The 22,911-nt window shown below is 38.5% G+C and overlaps 1 protein-coding gene across 1 annotated transcript in view; it reads right to left on the reverse strand.

Annotated features, from left to right (window-relative positions):
• The window catches only part of Slc7a11 (solute carrier family 7 member 11), a 71,619-nt gene extending 60,540 nt beyond the window's left edge, over positions 1–11,079 (reverse strand). The window contains exons 1-3 of the mRNA XM_021196489.2: positions 10,472–11,079; positions 6,305–6,431; positions 3,010–3,125 (exon numbers count right to left, since the gene is read on the reverse strand). Of these exons, the coding sequence (XP_021052148.1) occupies positions 3,010–3,125; positions 6,305–6,431; positions 10,472–10,748 (520 nt within the window). The 5' untranslated portion in view covers positions 10,749–11,079. The remainder of the gene's footprint in view (positions 1–3,009; positions 3,126–6,304; positions 6,432–10,471) is intronic.
• Positions 11,080–22,911: the final 11,832 nt, after the last annotated feature.

Raw genomic sequence — 22,911 nt, forward strand, 5'->3', positions numbered from 1 at the left:
GCATTTAGATAAATCCTTACCCCCACTCTGCTATTATCTTCAAATGGTTGGTTAATATTTTACAAAATTTGAAACTCTTCTGAAGTTTGACCTTTTTCTATACTAAATTAGAGACTTAAATTCCTCATTTTCCTCAAGGAACTCAGGGAAGTAATTTATGCAATTAAACTCTTACTTTCTAAATCTCCACCACCTTTTCCTGTAACAGGCAGACCGCCACCTATATTCACTTTGAAGAATAAAGTATGTGAGAGTTTTGCCCCCAGGTAAATTTCTCTTTTTCCNCCCCCCCCCCGTTTTTCCATTAAGTTAAATTCCTCTTAAAGGCCATTTGACTTCTCCAATTAATCCATTGCCCTAAATTAGTTCCCACTGAGACATGAGAATAACCCTGTTTCCCTTTCAGTCCTTCTGAGTTTAGGGACTTGTTCCCTGATCAGGATCTGTAGCTCGTATCAGAATTTACAAACTAATATGTATTAGTTTGTGACAAAAATAGAAAGAGACACAAAGATTCTATAAAGCCTCTGGGCTCTTCTCCACCCATGCCTCCACCAAACTGCCAATGTGTGAGCCCAAGCACACTTTAGCGAACCTTTCTTGCAATTGCTTTAAAGGTTTATTAGGGGGAGGGGTTTAACATTTTGAATTTCATAAAATACTAATGTCTCATTTTAAAAGGCTAAAAAAAATGGGGTTAATAAGAGAGTCGTTCAGGAGCTGGAGAGATGGCTCAGTGGTTAAGAGCACTGACTTCTCTTCCAAAGGTCCTGAGTTCAAATCCCAGCAACCACATGGTGGCTCACAACAATCCGTAATGAGATCTGATGCCCTCTTCTGGTGCATCTGAAGACAGCTACAGTGTACTTAGATATAATAATAAATAAATCTTTAAAAAAAAAAAAGAGTCATTCAAAGACAAAAAGACAAAAATATCTTCATTATTCATATAATGTCTTGATCAAAGCAGGTAAAAATTGTGGCTTGGTAAATATTTTCATATCAGGGTTTGCTTCAAGATCTTTTGTTATTATGCCCTTTAGTTAGTAACATGCATTGTTTGTCTATGGGGTTCTTTAAAATACTCCTTTTCTCTTCTCAGTCTTCATAAAACAGCATGTGTGACATGGCCTCATTCAGGGAAAGAGAATACGGCAGATGTAAAAATGGCTGATAGTCCAACCCTTTAGTCCACTGTCAGAGGCATCAAGAGCTTCTCATGTCCTTGATGGGACTCTCCAAAAATCTCAAAACCCTGATACAATTTTATATCTCTAAAGTCATACAAGATACGTTGATATTTCATAGGCATTTTATAAATCAATAAAACAGAAGCATAAATAAGTTTAACAGCCTCAAATCACATAACCAAGAAACTAGGACACTTTATTCCAATGCCAGGTTGTAGGTCTCCCGGGAACTATAACCATTGTGCGGGATGATTCAACATGCACAAGCTCAAGGCGCCAGTTCCAACATCTTGTCTAGCCGACTGTAACTTTTGACCACTAATCTCCCTTCTTCCTGAAGGGAAATTTTCGTCACCTAAAACTTCAGTTTAACGGGTCACAAACTACAAGTACTTCTACTTCAGTAATAGGAAAACTCCTTAGACTTCTTCATGTAAAGTCACTCAGTAACAGATAGCCACTAAGCACAAATAGGCAAGCTAAGCACTGTGGAGGGACTGGAGATGTAGCCTTGTGGAGGTCCCTGCCCTCAGGGGAGTTCTGGTGACATTTCTCCACAGAAATATAAATATTCATCACTAGCCCTGCATTCTTAATAAGTTGCGGTCATCATCACAAATACTCTATATCAGACTGAATCCTCACAGATCCCACAGCACTGGCATAATCATCTCAGAAGAATACTGAGGTGTAGAGGAAGCAAGGTCATTTGTCCTTAGGTGTTCCTAGGTCTGTGGAATTTTAACCGTCCAGAACTCCAAAAAGTTTATGTTGAGTCATTTCCTTTGTCCTAGAGATATCACAGAATAACTGTGTCTTTAGGATTCGGCTATTTAGTTCAGACACCCATGTCTATCACACCAGAGGTGCTTTTACGTAGCATCACTACGTAACAGACTTGTTACAGACTACTGTGTGCAAGTTCAGGGGCCATCTGTTGTCAAAAGTGAATCAACCCTCGTGTTTCGTAAGTCACTGTGAAGCGACTCTCTGAGCGGTCTTCCTGAGGATGTAATCCAGTTATACCTGTGTAGCACTTCTGAGGCTGTTAAATGTAGTTAGTCATGATCAGATGGATTCAGACAATAATGCAATCAGCAATTATTATCCTGTTCCATGAGATTCCACAATGCTATAGGAAATGACCATCAGATGTAACTCCCTGTCACTATGTAACATTGTACATGTTCTTCTTCTCATTTACTTTGTTTTTTAAGTTCTAAAAAAATCTATGCCCAGTAATAATAATTTTAAAAAGTGAACAACTTTTTAATTTGTAGCCCATAGAGAAATCTTCTAGTTGAGAAAGGCTATTGATATCAAATCTTCAGGGGAAAAAAAAAAAAAAAGGTCTTATTGTAGCCGGAAATAGGTAGAGAAAATGGTAACCCTAGGGGTGGCAGCTAATATCACTGTAAACTACACAAACACAGCACATACACCCAGCATGTAAACTTAACCCGAGCACCACTCATGAGTAATAATTCAATGTGTCACTGGGGTAAGGTAATTCCCAGCACACAAACAATTCCTCAGAATAGTTCTTCATCCTGAACAGTATCTTCTGATACACAATCCATTTAATATTTTACCAAGGAAGTGGTTTTGGTTTATCTACTTTAAGAGATCAGCTACCCTACCTCAAACCTTGTGATCCTGTCTGTATTTTCCAACACAGATTGGAAACTGTAAGCACAAAAGAAAACCAAACACAAAAACCCATAATTTGGGGGATACCATGCAAAAACTCTAAAGAAAATTTGCCTCCAATCTCTTTGACCATTGCTTTCTTCTTTTCGGACACAGCTGCAATACTCACTGATCCCCACAGCTGTTACGAGCTTGATTGCAAGTTCAGGAATTTCACATTGAATAAAAAATGGTTCCAGGATGTAGCGTCCAAATGCCAGGGAAATCACAGCAGTAGCTCCGGGGCTGGGAGAGAGTATATTTAGGTTAACTGCAGGAAACAATAAATAACAGTTTTGCTGATCTTCAGATCTTAGTATTTAACATGTGGAACATATTTAACATGAAAGTCTATCATGTTTAGAGCTTCATATTTCATTAAGTTGCTATACACTCCAAATGCAATATTGTCTACACTAGTTTTTTAAAAAAAAAAACCTTTGTTGAAAATTAGTAGTTATAAGTGTTTATGCCAACATATGCCTAAATGTTTAACACTGATCCTTAATTTTTCTAGTAAAAAGAAATCTCAAAGTCAAGTGAGTCATCTTAATTTCTTAAGGACATTTATTTAGAGAGGACCACAGAATAAGAAGACAAAGATCGGCCCGAGAAGACAGCAATCCAGACAATAATAAGTAATGCTACCGGAGTTCTTCAAAGGGAAAAAAGGAATATTCCATTTCATCTTAATTATGAGGGCATATTCTTGCCACACACAAGGAAATCCACAAAATTGCTTAACATCTCAAGCAAGAGTCCCTTTCAGCTCCTCTTTCTTCTTGTGGTTAACACCTAGTCCTGATCCCTGGATCACCAGAGACCAACCCGTGCTACCTGTCTCCAACCTTGATCTCCTACCTCCAGTCAAAACCACAAGTATTGTAACTTTCTTCTCTCCCAGGGACTCCTGCCTTCCAAGGGGATGTTTTGCTATTCTCTATCACTTATAAAAGTCTTTGATTTCTAAACCTAAATCTGATAGCATCATTTCAGTATCTTTAAAACATGCCCTGACCATGGTCAGGCCTTGCACACGTAAGCTTCCCAGGAACAACGGAATCACGTCTGCCTAGAGCCGTTTCAGATAGCTACTTTTTGTACTTAGTATCTGGTTTTAGTCTTGGTCCAGAGATGTGACTCTGACCTTCCCCTTGTCCAAGCATCATTTTACACAGCACCAAACTTGTCCCCTCTATACTGCTTATCACAGTAGGGTCTTATTCTAGTTAAGGTGATCCCCACATTGAAACCCCATCCTTCCGCTTGACTTGGAAGTCTGTGGAAACAACACTGTGTCTGACCCAGTGCAATGGTGAGCACGTCTGTTACAGTAGAAACTCAGTAGGTACTGAACATCGTGTGACTATGTGACCTCAACCTTAAAGTCCCCATCATGCTGTGTTAAGTGACTTTGCTTGGATTAGTTTTGCAGGTTAATTCTGACAATACCAACTTAATTTGAAAGTATAATTTTAACGGGGGCATTTAGATATCACAGATGTTACTATTTAGATGTCATGAGAAGAAATGAATTTAAGTCCTAGGGAATCATGTCCTTCATATAATTTGCTATTTCATGTGTTTGAAAGACTATCCTAGGGAATATAAATGTATTAAAAAGCTTCTAGCATTTATTTAGGTAACTTGGCTGTGCACATGCAGGTGCTCATGCACACATGTGCGCATGTGCACCCACACACACACCACAGAACAGTTCTTTCAAAATTGAGGAGCATCTGACTATCGGCTGTTTAGGAGCATGAATTGTGGCTCATTCCAATTTCGATCTCTTTATCTTGCTGCCTGCCATTCGACAGCAATTTGTGGAAAGAAATTAATGAATGGGTACCATATCTGTCCAGTGCAAATGGAACGATCACGCCGTCATAGCAACAGTGAACAATTAGATTAAGTTACACCACAAACGCATGGATGAAGATGGAGTGTAGTTGAAGGACATAAGGCAGGGAAGCTCAACACCCTGACAGGCCAGCATTCTACAGAAGTGTTCTTATTTCGATGCTGTGTATGTTACACTCAAAATAATATAATCTTGGGTTTCCTGACACTTGTTAAGAAAAAAAATCAATATCTAGGATGCACAGGGCACTGATGTAAATAGTATGAAAGTCATAAAAGGTGTAAGACCTGTCCACATACTTGAAATGCTTATAATTCTGATAGGTAAATACTAGGAGATAGCAAAACGTATTACAGTACAACGTGATGAATTCAATGTCAAGTTAGTTGTAGAGGCCATTTTTGTTTTTCAGAAGCATTAAGACATTAAGAGATGAAAGAAATATAACAAGCTAGGTATAAACCAGAAATTAAATATGTATGTGTCATATATATATATATATATATATATACACACACACACACACACTCACAAATAAACTTTGAAGAGTATATACGAGGTGACAGAGAGACATACAAAAGTACATCCCTGATAGAGAACTCTTAGGAAAGAAAAAAGAAAAAAAAAATACTCGTTTTATCATCATTTAACACTAGCAATTTCTAAGTAACAAAGAACAATTGTTACCACTGAAGCCTGCACTACTCTGAAGTTCGCTATTAACACGCTAACAATGTAACAATCGTTCCTGTTAGCAGACACTTAGAGCTCTGGCTGGTTTGTCACTTCTGTGAGATTGAATAGTCTATGCCTTCTGTTTCCAGGAGAGCATGGTTCCCTAATGATTTCTAATGAACTATGTGATCACAAAGTGCAAGTCACATCCCTTAAAGCACAAAACACCTGTGACACAAGTTGCACAAGTGACATCACAGGCTCCTCACAACGCTGGGGGGGGGGGGGGAATTTGCTATTCAGAGTGACTTGGCGCTATTCTGTGCCAAGAGAGGCAGGAAGGGGGACAGAGCCTTACAGCGGTACAATCAAACAGTTTTTGCAACTGCAGATCGCCAGTTTGTTTAATGTGAGGAAATGAATCATTCATGCTGTGTTAACTTGATTCTTTTTCACTGTTTGTAAAGCATAGGACTTGATAATACACTAAGTTGTTTGGCACAGACATTTCTTAGTCATAAAAGTAAAGTTAAATATCCTGATGACATAATCAACAATAAAAAAACAACAACAACAACAACAAAAAAAAAAACCTGTAATTCTTAGTGCATTATATAGTGTCTGGTCAGCCCAAGGTGTAATTTATCAAAGTGAATTTTTTTTTAAGATTTCTGTCATCTCAGATAAATGTCTTTTCTAGAAAAACATATATCTATGAAAAAAAAAAAGTTGGAGTTTAAAGAAAACTTTTTTATGCCTTAGGGTCTGTATTTCTTCAACAAAGTCACATGACACACATTTGTAATTAGTTAAAGTAGTCAAGATGATCCAGGAAAGTGATGAAATGATTAGGTGTATTTTCCCTTAATTGTTTCCATCTCCTTACCGTATTACAAGCAGTTCCACCCAGACTCGAACAAAAGCCAGCAAAGGACCAAAGACCTCCAGAATGTATGTGTAATGACCACCAGATTTCTTTATGCTTGTACCCAGTTCTGCATAGGACAGGGCTCCTGTGAAAGGTGGTTATAAAGAGACACAAAATTGACATAGCACCGAGGAGTCTTGTGATAGAATACACACACAGCACTGTCTGGGTTGCATGCTCTGTGTCTAGAATGACCTTCTTCATGGGAACAGTCGTCATCTCCTAACTGAGACCCACCAAGTTCCTCTTTCAACTTCCTCACACTTGAGACCTGCCTCATACTAATAAAACGGAAAAGCCAAAGACTGGAAAGATGGCTCTGCAGTTAAGAGCATGGGCCTCTCATCCAGAGACCCAAACTCAATTCGCAGCATCCACATGGGGACTCACAACCATCTGTGGCTCCAGTTCCAGGGGATCCAAGGCCCTCCTCTGGCCTCCTCGAGCACCAGGCACGTGCAGAAGCAAAACACCCATACACACAAAAGCCAAGAAAATGAACTGAAAAAAAAAAAAATGTAGGGAAAGGAATTGTGTTCGAAATGGTACCTACAAAGATGATTCAGAATGTGTGGTCAGAAACCAGAGGGTAGAGAGAAAAGTGAAGGCAGATGTCAATGATACTGACCTATTATGTGAGTAACACCATCACCTGATGCTAAGACAAGGTATTCACTCAAACTGGATTCACTATGGTATTTTAATAAATTTTAATAAATAATGTCTCTGTGGCAAATCAAAATATAGATGATCTGATCTGTGGGAAGAAGAGACCACGTGCTGTATGAGAGTTCAGCTAATGGATGCAATATGCTTTGTCAGCAAAACGAATCTTGACTCAGTTGTTCTGTTCCTAGAAATGGTTATTCTGGATGGATGTTTTTGAAAGGTACACCCAGGCAGTTAAAAGAATGACTGTTTTAAAAAAGAAATTCCATAATCTACAGTCACGTATGTAATGAAAATCAATTACAAATTAAGATGTGAGTGTTTAAAAATAGCACTCATATATGATTGGGAAAGTTATATTTAAATTCCCCAGACCCTAAGTTTCTTACCCTTTGAAGGGAAGTTTCATCTCATAAAAGCATTCTGGATGTAAAGGTGGGAAAGTGACCCACAGATAGGATTGACTGACACAGCTAATATACCACGTGATATTGTGTTACTTACCAACTGCTTCATAGTTAGGAAGGACATGAAAAATAAATCTTGATTTCATTCAAAAGTCGATTAATCAATCAACCAATCAAACACCTGTGTCTACATCGCTTAGCGCTCAAAGGTTTCTGCCCAAGTACCTAAAGAGGCTCCACATGTGGAAAGTAATTGCTCATCAGTAGTGTCTCCTAGAGAATGCTCAAAATAACTATGATTTGAAAAATTAGAGAAACCTGAGCATGATTTTTGTCAGGGTCACCTGGGGAATACTTTTTAAGAGTGAACAAATGATAAAAGGCACTAAGACCACACCCCAGATTCATCTTCTGAGACCAGACTCCATCCAAAAGAACAATCCAAGCAGTTGTATTGCTTTCCAATGCTCCAGATGCGAAAGCGATGGATGGCGTCACAGACAGCTACTTAAGTACTTCATTAGCTTAGACCTAAAGACAATTAGCAAACATCTTTTGGAAATAATGGTCACCACGTTGGTAGATTGTCCAGAAAAGCAACCGATATAACCTTGTTATTGGAAAGTCTCTTAAAGACCTTGGAACTTACTGTCAGGGAATCAATGGCCAGACCTCTGTATGCTCTGCCCTAGGTTTAAATTGAGTTCTGGGGGAATGGAATTTCCATTTAAAGGTCTCAAGCTCCATAGCTATGTGCCCAGATGAAAAGAAGTTCAAAGCGGGCTATAAAAGTCCACGTGATGACCTCGGTGCTCAAAAAAGTTGTAAACCAAACACAGATGCTGTTCCCCTTCCGGAGGGGTGACTTTGCCAAAACATGCTACATTCTAAAAACCAGCCAGTGGGAACTGTATGTACCACACATAGCCTAGGCACTGTCCTACATAGTTGTCTGGAGCTAGACAACATTATCCTATAAAAGTTCCTTTTATAACGGTTTAAGGCAGCTCAAGTAATTTATTGAATAACCAATTACTACCATCTACCACTGGAAATTTAAAAATAAATATATCATATACTGAACCATCTTAAGTTGGGGACCATCTAGGTCCACATTCTTGAATTGAAAATATCTACACCCTTAAGTTCTAGAGTTTTAATAAAAGAATTTTCTCCTTTATATCTTGCTTTGCTTCTTATTTGTGAAGACTCTGTGACAAAAAGCTGCCAGTAATTTAAGTAGCAGTAACATCTCTGAAGCTGGCAGTCAAATGCCCACTCCAGGCTACATCACAGCCCCTTAGCTCTGTAGTTTCTTGAGCTTCCAACAAAGATGGCGGACTTATTTATAAGCACATTATCACCATACAAGTCAGTGTGCCTTTAACTAGCTCAACATTCCAAGCATTTTATTTTACAGCATCTGAATAAGCATTGATTGTGTGTGAAAATCAAATCACACAGTGGGAGCTGCCTGTGTATAAGTATGCAAAGTTCAAGGAACTGGTTGTAGTTTTTCTGATTAGGTATTGATTTATTCTAAATATATCAAGTACTGTAAGAGGCTTGAAGCCTGAAGGTACACAGTCATTCAAAATCAACAATTGAGTTTCTTCTTGCTTATCTGAACCTGCATATGTCAAAACCACTTGAATATTAATAATGATAAGGATTCTGTTCGAGTTTTTAATAACTGTATTACTCCAAAGAATGAAGAAAAGGGACAGCTGTCACCAAACATTTCATAAAGCATAATCTATTCACATGAATGATGTTCCCAAGTTCTTAATCTCTTTATAGATCTTTCTATAGCCAGACTGCTTTCAAGATTATTTGAAATGCCCCCTTCCTAAAAACAGATCTTGGAGTTCTCTAGGTAGGAAACTTTCCCCCAATCAGTATTTAAAGTATCGTAAGACCTGAAGTGAAAGAAGAAATGGAACAAGAGTTTGCACTTGGTCCCAGAAGAACTTGGTTCCAGGTTAACAAAGTAACTTTCAAGTGTAGGCTACATTGGAACCAAAGTCTTACCCCATAATGTAAGTCAAATTGTAAATTAATTGACCATTCCCAGGTTCTTGTGACCTTTACAATGAACTTGGGGGAATTTTATGTTGGCTTGCCCTCCTGATCAAGAAGCAATTATTTCCTCTGCAATATTATTAAACCTCAGTCCCATCAGAAACGTAAATTTTAAAGAGAAAAAATAATAAGCACAGTAATACCAGTTCTGGTCAGATGAACTTCATTGAATGAGCAGAGAAAGTATCTTTCCCCAGAGACCTAGTAAAATACAGATGAAGAAAACAGATCCAGGCAAGGAGGGAAGACTGACACCCAAGTGAAGCTTGCAAACGAATACTGAGAAATTATGAGAAATTTCCTTAAAGGCAGTAAGAAAAACATGGGGGGGGGGGGAGTTGAAGACTTTGCACCATTTACGGAGACGGAGGAGTCACACCAAACACATGTCTTCCCAAGGACTTTTGAAAGCATAGTATTAGAAACCGACAAGCCCATGAATTAAAAATATTTAAAAAGGCAAAGAATGCCACCCATTTGTTTAGCAAGTAAAAGGCCCGTGACACTGTTCTGAACATTCAGTTCCGCGGGTAAATAGGCCACGCCGGCTGCACCTCACAGCTCACAGGTGTTTCTTCCAGCGAGCCAGCTGCCAGAACTACACTCTAAGCTAGCCTTACAAACCGGAGCCCTCTGCACAGTAGGAAGGCTTGGTTTCTCTGGGTCATCAAAGTTAGGTTTTTTTGCTCTCAGCAAACCAGAAAAAAAAACACCGCCAGAGTCTGTCTCGGGCAGGAAAGCAGAGTATAGCCTGCAGGAAGGAATCCGAGAGGGTTCACTCTTGTGCCAACAGTGGACAGTTTGTTTGGGTAGTGCACATACCTGAACAACAACAACAAAAATTCCAAATATTTCCTGTAGTAGTAGCCCATTCATTTACGCCTCAGAAATAACCCTTCGCTGTCCCAGAGAGCCACACAGCTACACACACACACACATACACACCCCAGAGAAGAGGCACACTCACCAAAAAGTGACAGTACTCCACAGGCAGCCCAGAAAACCAGGGACATGCCCACGCTGCCCGTGTTCTGGAGTATGCCCTTGGGGGAGATGAAGATGCCTGATCCGATGACGGTGCCGATGATGATGGAGACCCCCCTCAGCAAAGTTATCTTCTTTTTCAGAACTACCTTCTCCTGCCCAGGTGGCTCTTGGTCCCCCATGGAGGGCAGCCTCCCGCTCATATTGCCCTGCAGGTAACCTCCTTTGGAGATGGTGGCCACAACTGGCTTTCTGACCATGGCAGTGTCACACCAGAGGAGGGGGACGAAAAAGAAAACAGAGGGGAAAAACAAAACAAAAAAACTCTTTCAATTTGTTTCTCTAAAGGTGACTGATCACTGTTCGGTCTTGACTTCCCCTTTGCTATCACCGACTGGCTCTCTACACTATTGTGTCCACAGGTGAAAACTCAGAGGTGTGTTTCAGCCTTCGCTGGCTCTATAATTACTCCTCTTGCTCCTCGGAGCACCTGTGTGGCACCGGCTCCAGGGGCAGTCAGTTAGCTGCAGCCGCCGCTGCTGCCCTATCATTACACACCAGCTCAGCTTCCTCGTGGAAGGCTCCGTATTTAAGCTACCGCCTGTCACACCAACTTACTAGGCTGCATGATGATGCAAATTCTCCAGGTTTGCATCAGCCACATGAGAAAACTCCAGCTTGAGAAAGCGCCAACATTACTCAGCTCTTTTTTTTTTTTTTTTTTTTTTAACAGTAGCCGTGTGTTGCTCAATGGATTCAAAGCATTTCCCAGAACAAAGCATATTCTTTAAGAGGGGCTTAGCCAATCCAGAAGAAGTAAACAGGGAACCAGGGAATAGACACTGTCCCGGTGACTTTAAGCAGCTCTGCTCTCAGAGAGAGAAAAGAAGTTGGAAAATGAAACAGAAAACAATTACTACGTTTTAAGGAGTTGCTTCTTAACTTTAACCGTGCATAAAAAAAATGTTGTATTCACAGCTGTTTTGACAATGGAAAGTGCCTTAGGGCTGCTCTGTTTGCAACAGCAAAGTTTATACTTCATAATTTGTATTCTCCTTACTTCCCCGGGTGTTTCCTAGCAACACTGTCAAATCTAATATTTACAAAGCCAGAAAGTTTCTGCACACTAGAGCCGTGGCTACATACAGCTCCGCATGAACAGACACAATTATTTCTTAAGACCTGTAATACACTGGTGTTTAAGATCACCATCTAAGTTTGAGAAGTTGAAAGATCATAGTGACTGCAGTAAATAGTCTTTTTCTGATTCTTGTCAGCACAGCGTGATTTCCTGAACTCAGTAGAGGACTCTGTCGGTCTTCATTTGCATGTTGCTCCATCAAATTAAAGACTCCACTTTGAATCTTAGGCAATACTTATAATTGCATGAAGACACGCACAGAGCAAAAGCTTGAGAAGGGAGTCACATTATAACAGTTGGAGAAAGTAAGGAGATTACAGGGCATGTTTTTTGGATCTATAAGCTATTCTGATTATAATTTAAAATGTATTAAAATCAACAGGTACTAACTTTTAATTAGCTCAAAGCCAGAAGTTTTCGGTGACTGTATCAGAGTGTACAAATCCATTTCAGAAAGCCTAAAGAATGTGTCTTTACATAAAGAAATAATGAAATCTTGAGGAGATAGAAGTGTTTAATCTGACTGAGCATTCTACAACCCACACATGCGCTGAAATTTTACACCCTATTCATATATACAGCTTTCATCCTTGTCAGTTAAAAAAAAAGTTTAAACACATAAAAGTACATTAAAACTTCAAACTGGGGTTAAAATATTTACATTGAAGAAATTCTTTTTTAAAAAATTAAACTCAAACTTGAAACTTTTTGCTTCTAACCAAGTGTCTTAATAATGTAAAAAAAAAAAATAAATAAATAAAAAAATGACCAGAAGAAAAAAGCATCTCAACTATCAGTCTTGGCACCAGGTCTCTGTGGTTTGAATTTAATGAGAAGAATCCCATGCCATCATTATCCTGAAGCTATGTTCAGACCCATGATTAAAAATGCTTTTGAATCTCGGAATAAAAACAACAAACAGAAAAATCTTTGTGGAAGCAAGGATGGCTGAAGGGGGAGGGGAAAGGTATAAGGGGAGAGGATGAAGGTTGCGGGGAGGGGGAGGATGATGGAGGCAGGAAATAACTTGGAAAGGAATCGTGGAAAATGTCAGCGCCTTTCTGCTAGGTGAGAAAATGCCATGACATAATTGCCTTATCACACGAATAACCGAGGTCACATGACTTCCCTTCTACATGACTTACCCACCTTCTGCATAATTTGTTTTGGATCTACCAATCATCATTTTTATAAAGCCCAAATTAATATGTTTTTTTTTCAGCTTTTTTTTATTCCAAAAAAAATAATAAATGGGGAAAGTTCCTTACTCAATCCTGTACAGATTCCTCAACAGGAAATCGGAGGACTTCTCGGCCGCCTGCCTGCCCTGTTTCATCTCTCCTGTTCTTGCTCAAATGTCTGCTCACATAATTCTCCTGATTAAGGAGCCCAAGAGGCACTCCCCCTTCTCTGTCCCGTTTACCCTGTTCTTGAGTGAACTCCCACTCACATAATTCTCTAGGTGAGTGAGCACAGGCAGGGAGCAGGAAGCTTTTGTTTCCTCCAAAGGGAACAATAATTCCAAAGCAATAAAAGTTTAAAGTGAAGCAAGAAGACCCCAGGCAACAGTGTTCTGTCCTAGCCACGGCACCAGGCTTTGACCACTAAATTATAAATGCTTGGACTAGTAAGAATAGGCACTATTAAGACAGGATGTTGGAAATATTTTAAAGGAGAGAAAAAAAAATGTTCTTCCAATTCTAAATAACATTCTCCTCCTTGGTAATTTTAATAGGAATTTATGGAGAAAAATATTCTAAAATTATACTAATAGCCAAGAAGGTGTTACGATCCTGTATGAGACTGAAGTTCCAACTTTCTTCAAAACTGCACACAGTTAATAAAAACCTTCGTATATCTCTCTGAACCACCTACAATTTTACAAAAATAAAAATTACAGGTTTCAAAGAAAATATTGAATTACCTTTAACGTTAACATGCCTTTATAATCACCAGTGTTAACCTTATAATCTAAGAATTGGTTGGTCTTCAAGTATGTGTATGTCATAGAAACAAACTCTAAGCAAATACACTTACTGTCTTCCTCCTGCATTCTGTCGTATTTTGAGCATTTTAGAGATTGTGAACACATTTGTTCAAGGAAAGACATCAGTCCCCTAAAAAAAAAAAATCCCACATGTGATATGCTATGCTAGCTCACATGCTATGCTAAAGGTAATAGCCCCATGTGTATAAATGAGGCTGTATAATTTAGGTGTGGCCAATAATTAATAAGACATAATGATTTTTCCAAATGCAGCTCATCAGAATGAGACCTAAGCTGAAATATTTCTAACTAGAACTAGAGTTGCCCTTTCTTATTTGGTGGCAGTTGTAAGGACAGGGATCATCAAACAATTGGCAGACATGTCTCTGGTTGCATGGCAAAGGTCCCCATAAGTATAGAGTATCACAGCACTATGGCATCATTGCCAAGAAGGTCACATTGGTGCTGATCCCTGAAGATCTTCCATTGATCTTCTGATTAGCTACTGAGGTTCCTTGATAAGAATGCTGACTGGTACCCTACATATATATCAGTCACACATGGATGGTGGGCTTGAATGTGAAGCATCTAGACGCAGGTTGTACCATGTGATAGCCATTAGCCACGTGTAGTTACCAGTTCTGGAAATGTGTTTCACATTTAAAGTTGTATGAGATGACTTCCATAAGAAAGAAATGATATGCTTGGTGAAAATTTAGAGAGTCTTCAATATGAAATAGATGAGACATATATTTTATTTATTATGTTTGAAACAAGAGCATTTTTGCTCTTTCAAAGAGTAAAAACTAAGTGTGTGGTAAGCAGAGAAAAATTCTCAACTAATTTCGTGCATCACACCATAATGCAGAAGCTATCAGTTTTTGCCTATGAGTAGCCAAGTAATGAATAATTTAGGCTTCGTGTTCATTTTTGGTCTCTGTTCAGTGTTTGTCACTTATGTATGTAAGTGTGTATGAACATGTGTTACAACCTTTTAAAAAGGGTAAGACTCATTCTTAGCCTCTGTGTAGTTTTCCAGCTGTTTGTCCGGCAGCGTCGTGTCTGCAGTCAGAATGAAGCAAGACAAAACCAATGCAATGGCTGAAAATAGGGATTTTTAAAAATACAGTTTTATTAAAACATACCCATAACCACTTATTAATCTATTTCTAAAACTCCTTTCACATCACAGCAGCTTGGCTGAACCATTGCAAAAGAGATGGGAGGAGCCCAGAAGGGAAGTGCTAATTTGCCTCTAGCTTAAGAACACATGTGGGGGAGGGTATAGGGAACTTTCGGGATAGCATTTGAAATGTAAATAAAGAAAATATCTAGCCGGGTGTGGTGGCGCACGCCTTTAATCCCAGCACTGGGGAGGCAGAGGCAGGCAGATTTATGAGTTCGAGGCCAGCCTGGTCTACAAAGTGAGTTCCAGGACAGCCAAGGCTACACAGAGAAACCCTGTCTTGAAAAACGAAAAAAAAAAAAAAAAAATCTAATAAAAGAAAACACACATTTATCATTTTCTTCTTCTAAAGCCCATCCTTCTGTGTTTATTGCCCTCAAAGGGAGGTATGCTCCAGACTTGAGTCATTGAAACCATCCTCCCCTCTGCCTGAAATTCTATCACTTAACCCACTTATATTGTTTACACACTTCAACAGTTACAATCAATTACTATTCACCAGTTTTCTCTGATTCTCAGTAGGCTGGGTGTTCCCTGATACAGAACTGAGTTCACAGTTCTGTGGTGTCCTGAAATGCTCAGTCTGCTGTGGAGTAGAAATCACAGAGTACATTTTATAATCATTAACTCAGTACTACAGGCAACACTGGGATGTGCCTATAATGTGAAAGGAAAAGGTGGGGCTCTGATGTAGGGCAGGGAAATGGAAGAGCTAAGTCATGATCCGTCATGCTAAAAGGTAGATGTGTAGCATACAAAAATGAAAGCTATAACAATAGCAGAATATTTTTTTTAAAGATTTGGAGATAAACAGGGGGAGGAACAAAATCACACCATTTTCTCCAAGGAAAAAGAAGGAACATACCTAGGGATGATAAAAAAGCAAGGACATTGCTCATTTCTTACTGCTTTCAGAATACTGTGTTCTTCCTGACTGATAACATGGAAACAGAAAATGATGCAAATAACACCAAGCTAAAGTAAGACAAGATAACATAAAGCTAAGAAATGATCAAAGTGGTTTCTAAGGTCCTTTAATAGGGGAGAAAATAGATGAGATATTAATTCCTTAGATGTAGCTACTTATTTGTGTTAACTAAGGAAGACAACACTAAATGAAAAGAAAAATGAAAGAGAACAGAGGAATAGAAGATGAGGAAGGAAGGAGAAAGATGAGGCAAGGTGAAGAAGAAGGGAAGAGAAGAAAGGAGGGAAGAAGGAAGGAAGGAAGGAAGGAAGGAAGGAAAGAAAAAGGGGAGCAAAAAGGAAGGTATAAAAGGAAAGAAGGAAAGAGAAGGAAAAGAGAGAGGAAGGAAAGAAAAGAAGAAGAGTGTGAGAGAAACGAGAGGGAGGAGAGGTGAGGAAGGAGGTGAGAGAAAGAGGGGTGGGGCATAGGGGAGAAGAGGAGGAGGAGAAAGGAAAGAAGAAAAAGAGTAAACCAAGCAAGGAAATTCATGATTCCTAAGCCATAAAAAGAAAACAAAAAATAGATAATTCTAAATTATAATCAGAAAAGTTGAAAAAAGTGAAGAAGGTTAGGAAGAAGAAAATCAAGTTTAAGAATAACTAAAATAAGTATCCAAATATATAAATTATATATCAGTACAATTAAATGGGTTAAATTTACCCATTATAAGGCATAAAGAACATAACTTTAAAAATACCATTCATTCAGGGTCTAAATACATAATAAAATAAAAATAAAAATAGACCATGACCTTTAGATAACTTTGACAAAAATTTGTGAAGGCTGAAAGAGTCCTTGGTCAGATAAACATCTTTATGCATTGAGGAACACAGGTTCAGAGGCTGAAAACCAAACATGATGCAATTACAGGGAAAGTGGATGCATAATAACTTCTGCACAATTACTTAAATTTCCCCCAAATTCATTAAGCCAATGAGAAAAACAATTATGGCTTGTAACATAGTTCTTGATCCATATCTTCTCCTCCCCCTCCTCCTCCTCCTCCTCCTCCTCCTTCTCTTTCTACTCCTCCTCCTCTAACTTATGGTCTAGTTTGTACTGGCATACTTTAGGTCTTCCCTGAGGATGAACTTATACTATTGAGGCAACTATTCCTGTGGGAGTAGACCTTCAAAATAACTAGGAGTAGACATCCCTAGAGGAACAGTATAGAGGATTCCCTGATCTGAGATTGTGAGAGCCTAACACTCCTGAACAGAGGTAAAACCTAAGGCAGAGTTTATCTTGTAAGTTTGTCCTACAATCTTACAATTTCACTACTGAAACTATATCTATATCTATATCTATATCTATATCTATATCTATATCTATATCTATATCTATATCTATATCTAATCTATGGTCTGCTTTCACCCACTCTTGCCCCTCCTGGATCCTCCACTCCTCTTTAGTGCTCCTGGAAGTAGGTCTTTAGCAAATCTTTTGCATATGACTCCTCATCTTGTCATCATTTCCTAAAGAACTCAGATCAGGGAAGTCATTACTGGGTTTCTCTAAAATGCATCCTCTACAGAAAGGAACTCAGGTTTACTCACCTGCCTGCCCATCTCACAAAGGACTGTTGCCAGCTCTCAACAGGCTGTGGTGTTACTATTTCCAAGACTTTCACCTGGAAAGGATATGAACAGGATAGACTTACAAAGGGGTGCATTCCCTGCGCAGTCTCTTTATTCAGTTGTCCTAAAGGCAATTTCTTTAATATCACCAGTAAAATGTGTAAAGATGTGGAGAAATAAACTTGAGGAAATATGAATAAGAATTATACATCTGTGTGATATATGGAGCTACTATGAGTTTTCTTACATGATCATAAGTTTTGATTACATAGGGAAACATGACTCCCCAGATGTATGTGTGAAATATGTACAATACATACAATTTTCAGACAAATGACTTAACAATGTATGCAGAAAAGACAAATGCCATACATGATTACAGTTAGAACATAGGTTTGTAAACACCACTAACCACAATCCAAAAACAAAGGAAATATTGTCAAAAGTACAATGAAGTTATAGCTATTTATTTAAAATTTAAAGGTCACCTACTAATTAGTATAGGCAAATTTCTGAAACATAATATTCATTTTATTAACTAATGAAAGAAGGGTAAAAATTGCATGTCTACATGAACATGACTGTGTATGATCTCTACATAGATGGGGTACAGTATAACTATTCCCTATAAATTGAAACACTGCATTCTGAGGCAAGAAGGAAACTCATTAAGACTCAGAAAGCTACCAACATTTACAAGACTCAGAAGTGACAAGGTTCACAGGGCCCCTCCTGAAGCCAGGAAAGCAGTTAAAATTGGTTGAGAAGCAACTCTCCAGGAGTTGCTCATAGGGTGGAGCTTCCACGGTCATCCCTCTTGCTGGAATGGCCTGTTCCTGGATAGAGCTGCTTTTAAACCATCAAGCTCCTGGGTATGACCTTTCACCCATGCTCCAATATGTAAATCCAATAAAATCATGGACTCACTAAGTCAGATTTGAGGGAGATCATTTCTTTGGTCCATCATCATTCGTATCTTGGATGCATAGATCTTCACTTTCATCTCCCAAGGAAAAGTGCTGAAAAGTAGGGATAAGAAGAGAAAACTTTGGATTTGATACTTACTTTGTCAGATACTTAACCATTTCAAATGGTTTAATTAATGATTTTTTTAACAACAATTTTAAAAGAGCAATAAAAAGAGTAAAATGAGTGAAGAAAAGGGGGAGGGGGACAAGGTGACCCTCCAAAACAAAAAAATCTACAATGATGAGAAACCACAAGCATCACAGCTAGTCTTCTGAAAGCTAGCCAATTAATTGTGTTTTGAAGCAGGGTAAATAAAAAATAAAAGGAGACAATCTATAGCAAATTTTAAAAGAATACACGCAGTGACTAAAGACAAAATATAGGTTCGAAAGCTGTAATTTGCTATGAACTCGACACAACTTGTTAGAAAACTAAATTTAAAGTAATTTTGAAAACTATCATTGCTAATATGTACCAGAATAATAAGAATTGAGTGAATTTCTTTGATAGTTGGAACTAATCAATAGTTTAACATCACAAGTCACAGTAAATGAAGACTGGGAAATTTTACAGGGTCTCTACAAACACTTCAAAGATATATAATTCTTAACTTATGCAAACTACTCCAAGTAATATATCATAAAATGCCACCTTTCATAAAGACTTTTTTTATCTTAGCTTTCAAAAGGTTGTAAAATGATAAAGAGCAAAGACAATGAAAATCCAGTTTAATTTAAAACAAACACAAATGCATACTACACAGTAAATAAATAAATAAAATGATTTGCACATAAAAGCCATAAAGTCTATAATATCCAAGGATACATGTGCAAATATGTAAGAAAACTGACTCAAGTGAGGACAAGGATCATTCACAGATTAGTTACAAAAAGAAAACCTATAGAAACCACCTTTTGGTATAAACCACTAGCCCACGTTTATCAATAATAAATATTGACTGAAAGAGAAGTGTTGCTTGTGAGAGTCTAACAGGATGGACCTACCTGAAGTACGGAGAAGGGAACACATACAGCAGGGAAAATGCACTCCCTACATCAGCCACAAGCTTCAGCAGAGAAGGGCCCCGGCCACAAACTCTACCCAATGAATGACATAAGCAAGACCTGTGGGATTTCTGTTTGTATTCCCTGCTCTTCCCAGCTCTAGCAGGACAAAACAAATGTTGAAGCAATGCACACACAAGCTGAATCTGGGTATATGCCAGCCAGCAGCTGTCCAATACAGGCTTATCTCATCAACCCCAAACTCCTGATTCCAAGTTACCATACTTTATACCCAGACACTAGCAGAAGATCTCATCTTCTTACCCCAGTCTCCTCCTGGATAACATAACCTTACTGAAGACAGAACAGAGAAACAAGCAAAGCCTCAGACACATGTACCATGTGACCCACTGGACCATGTAATGCCACAGAAAACAAACCTTAACATATTTCAGGGAAGAGGTGCAGCGATTATGTTCTCTGGCTACATCTCCATAAGAAAACTGGAAGATGAAATTTAGATTCCCAGTTTAAATCTCTGGTCCAAAGAGTAATTGATTTGAAAATTCTTATGGATGAAGGGACAGTCACTATACTGCACCTAAATTTGTAAGCACTAGTTATGGCCACATTAGAAAACAAGAAAAATTAAGAAGGGAAGAGTAAGTCTCCACTGCAAAAACTTAGAAGCAATAAGTTCAACCAAAAAATAAAAACAAAAGAAAGAAGTTCAATAATTTCTACCTATTTGAAAGGTGAACAAAATAAAAGTAAACTGATAGCAATATTAATGTCAATCAAAAGAGACATAAAATAGTATGGATAATCCAAGAAACATCATACTAATGTGATCAAACCAAGGAGAACCAGGTAGATGGAACAACAAGGAAAGGTGCTTGCTCTGAGCCTGATGGTCTGAGATCCCTGGGGCTGCATAGACCAGCTTCCACAAGTAGTCCTCACACGCTTACATGTGAAGAAGGGAAGGTGTGTGCCTGCACAGTCTCTCAAACACACACACACACACACACAAATACACAAACATCACAACACACACTCACACATATCACAATATCACACATATCCCACACACTCATATACATATACACACAACACATATACACCAAACATTAATTACAAATAAATAAAATGTTAACAAGGAAATACTGCTCGATTCGGTCTAATAAGATTGAAATCCTAGAAGTGACAAACCCTCAAACTTACATTCAAACTTCGCCAAACATAACATACTTGTGAAGACATCAAGTGCTAAGATCTGCCAGCGCTTCAATTTCTTTAATAGATGTAAAGTGAACACAAGGTCGAAAGGGTTCATAACAGAGACTTATAAATATTTTTAAAGATCAGTCTAATGAAAATTTGGTTACTCTAAAAGAACTTAAGTAAGAGATAAGAGAATGTCTTATGGAAACTGATGCTGGCAGGAATTTTCAGAAATCAACACATTACAAACGCCCTAAGCCCTCTCAGCAGGAGGGTGTTTATTGACTGTTTCATTCATACAGTGGAGTGTGGAAACACAAACCCTTTAGCTTTGTAGAAATCCATGAGGAGTCTTACCAGAATGTTCAGTAAAATCCAACCACCATTCAATAGGACACTCTCTTCTTCCAGCCAACAAAACCAAGGTATATACACACAGACTCATCAATCATCCCTAAAGCACAAGGAAGAATTAAGGGGATGGGGCACAAAAGAGGCCATGACAAACTTCCTGGCAAAAATCAACTTAGTAGCTAGGGGTCTATTTTGTCTCAGTTTAAGGAACTATGCCTTATGGTTGTGGGGAAGGCATGGAGGTGGGATGTGAAGCAAAGGGTCACATCACATCTACAGTCAGCTGGTGCTTGTCTTACCCCCTCTATTCTAGCAATTTCTTCTTTCTAGAACCCAAATCCATGGAGTGGTGCATCTTACATTAAAATTGGGACTTTCCTCCTACATCCAATATCTCTATAAACATTAATACCGACATGCCCGAGATAAGCCTTCTAGGTGATTCCAAAGCCAAAGAAGCTGTCAAAGAAGGTAAGGCATGATGTGTGTCTTCCGGCTCCATGATTACTGTTTTTGTTGTTGTTGTTTTCAGTGTGAGACACAGAGCCTAGGCCCCACACTTGCTAGGCACATGCTCTGCTCTCTAGCACTAAGCCACCACCTCAAACTCTTGTAACATGTCTTAACCAGATATTTTATGCAAGGAAAGGGAAAAAAACAGTTAACCTTTTCTTTTCATAAGAGGACAAAGGTCAAGATAGGTAATGTCTACGTGTTTATAAGAATATGGAGAAAAAGAAAAGAAACTTGAATATTGACACGAGTATAAATTTATACAAAGACTTTAACAATATCTATTAAAAACTAAACTGTATATGTGCTATAGATTATGTCACCAGAAAAATGCTATTTATAAAAATTCTGTATAGATGTTTAGAACACAAACACAACAACCCTTCTTGGCAGCAATGCTTTTAGCAGCAAAAATATAGAAGCATCATGAGATAATAGATGTACTCCATCTTGCCCCTACCACTGAAGCCGGTGAAGTCAATTTGCATGAGTTAATATCCCCAAAGCATTATGTTACATAGAAAAAGGAGGTTACACTCAGCACTGTCACAGATCTGTTAGAGTAAAAAGCACACAACCTTGTACGTTGTCTGTGAATCCATAGTAAAAGGATCACAGATTTCCAAGAGGATTTGCCAACTCCAAAGGATGCTTACCTCTGATGGGGGAAGTGACAAGAAAATTTGTTACAAGATAAGGTTTGGCTGTACTCTATGTTTTCATTTTTGTTTTGTTTCGTTTCGTTTTGTTTGTTTGTTTGTTGTTGTTGTTTGTTTTTTGGTTTTTCAAGACATGGTTTCTCTGTATAGCCTTGGCTATCCTGGAACTCACTCTGTAGACCAGGCTGGCCTCGAACTCAGAAATCTACCTGCCTCTGCCTCCCAAGTGCTGGGATTAAAGGCATGTACCACCATGCCGGGCTGTTTTCATTTCTTAAAAATGAAAGCACACTATGATTTCAAGGAAATGTGCAAACCAAATCTCACATCCCGTGTTAGCTATACTATCTGTAAATGCTTTTGTCTATGGTATTTGATTATATCAGGAATAAATGTGAATTGAATGGGATCGTGTGAGAATTCTCGTGTGACACCTGCAACTCTACTGAAGTCCCTGTGAGCATCTCCCTTCCCAGAAAGACTCTACACACACCAGCAGAGCGACCACTGGAATCCATGGAATTGCTCGTGTGTCCAGTCTTGCCTGTAATTATCTCATTCACAGAAGCCTAAATTCCAACCTGTAATGAAGAAGGGAACTTGGAGAAAAACACCTTAACTCCTGGGGTATATGTTTTTAACAGTCATTAGTGAATGAGACAAAAGGTTCTGGTTTTTTGTTGTTGTTGTTGTTATTTTGTTTTGTTTTATTGTAGTAGATTATTGAGAGTTTTATTAAGCAAACTCATATCATTCATAAACAAGCATTTCAGAATCCCTTCTGTGCTTACTTCACATCTTAATGTTTGAAAATTATCATTTTAAGAAGTACGTATAATCCA

This window comes from Mus pahari, chromosome 4 (assembly GCF_900095145.1).
Source record: "Mus pahari chromosome 4, PAHARI_EIJ_v1.1, whole genome shotgun sequence".
NCBI lineage: Eukaryota > Metazoa > Chordata > Mammalia > Rodentia > Muridae > Mus > Mus pahari.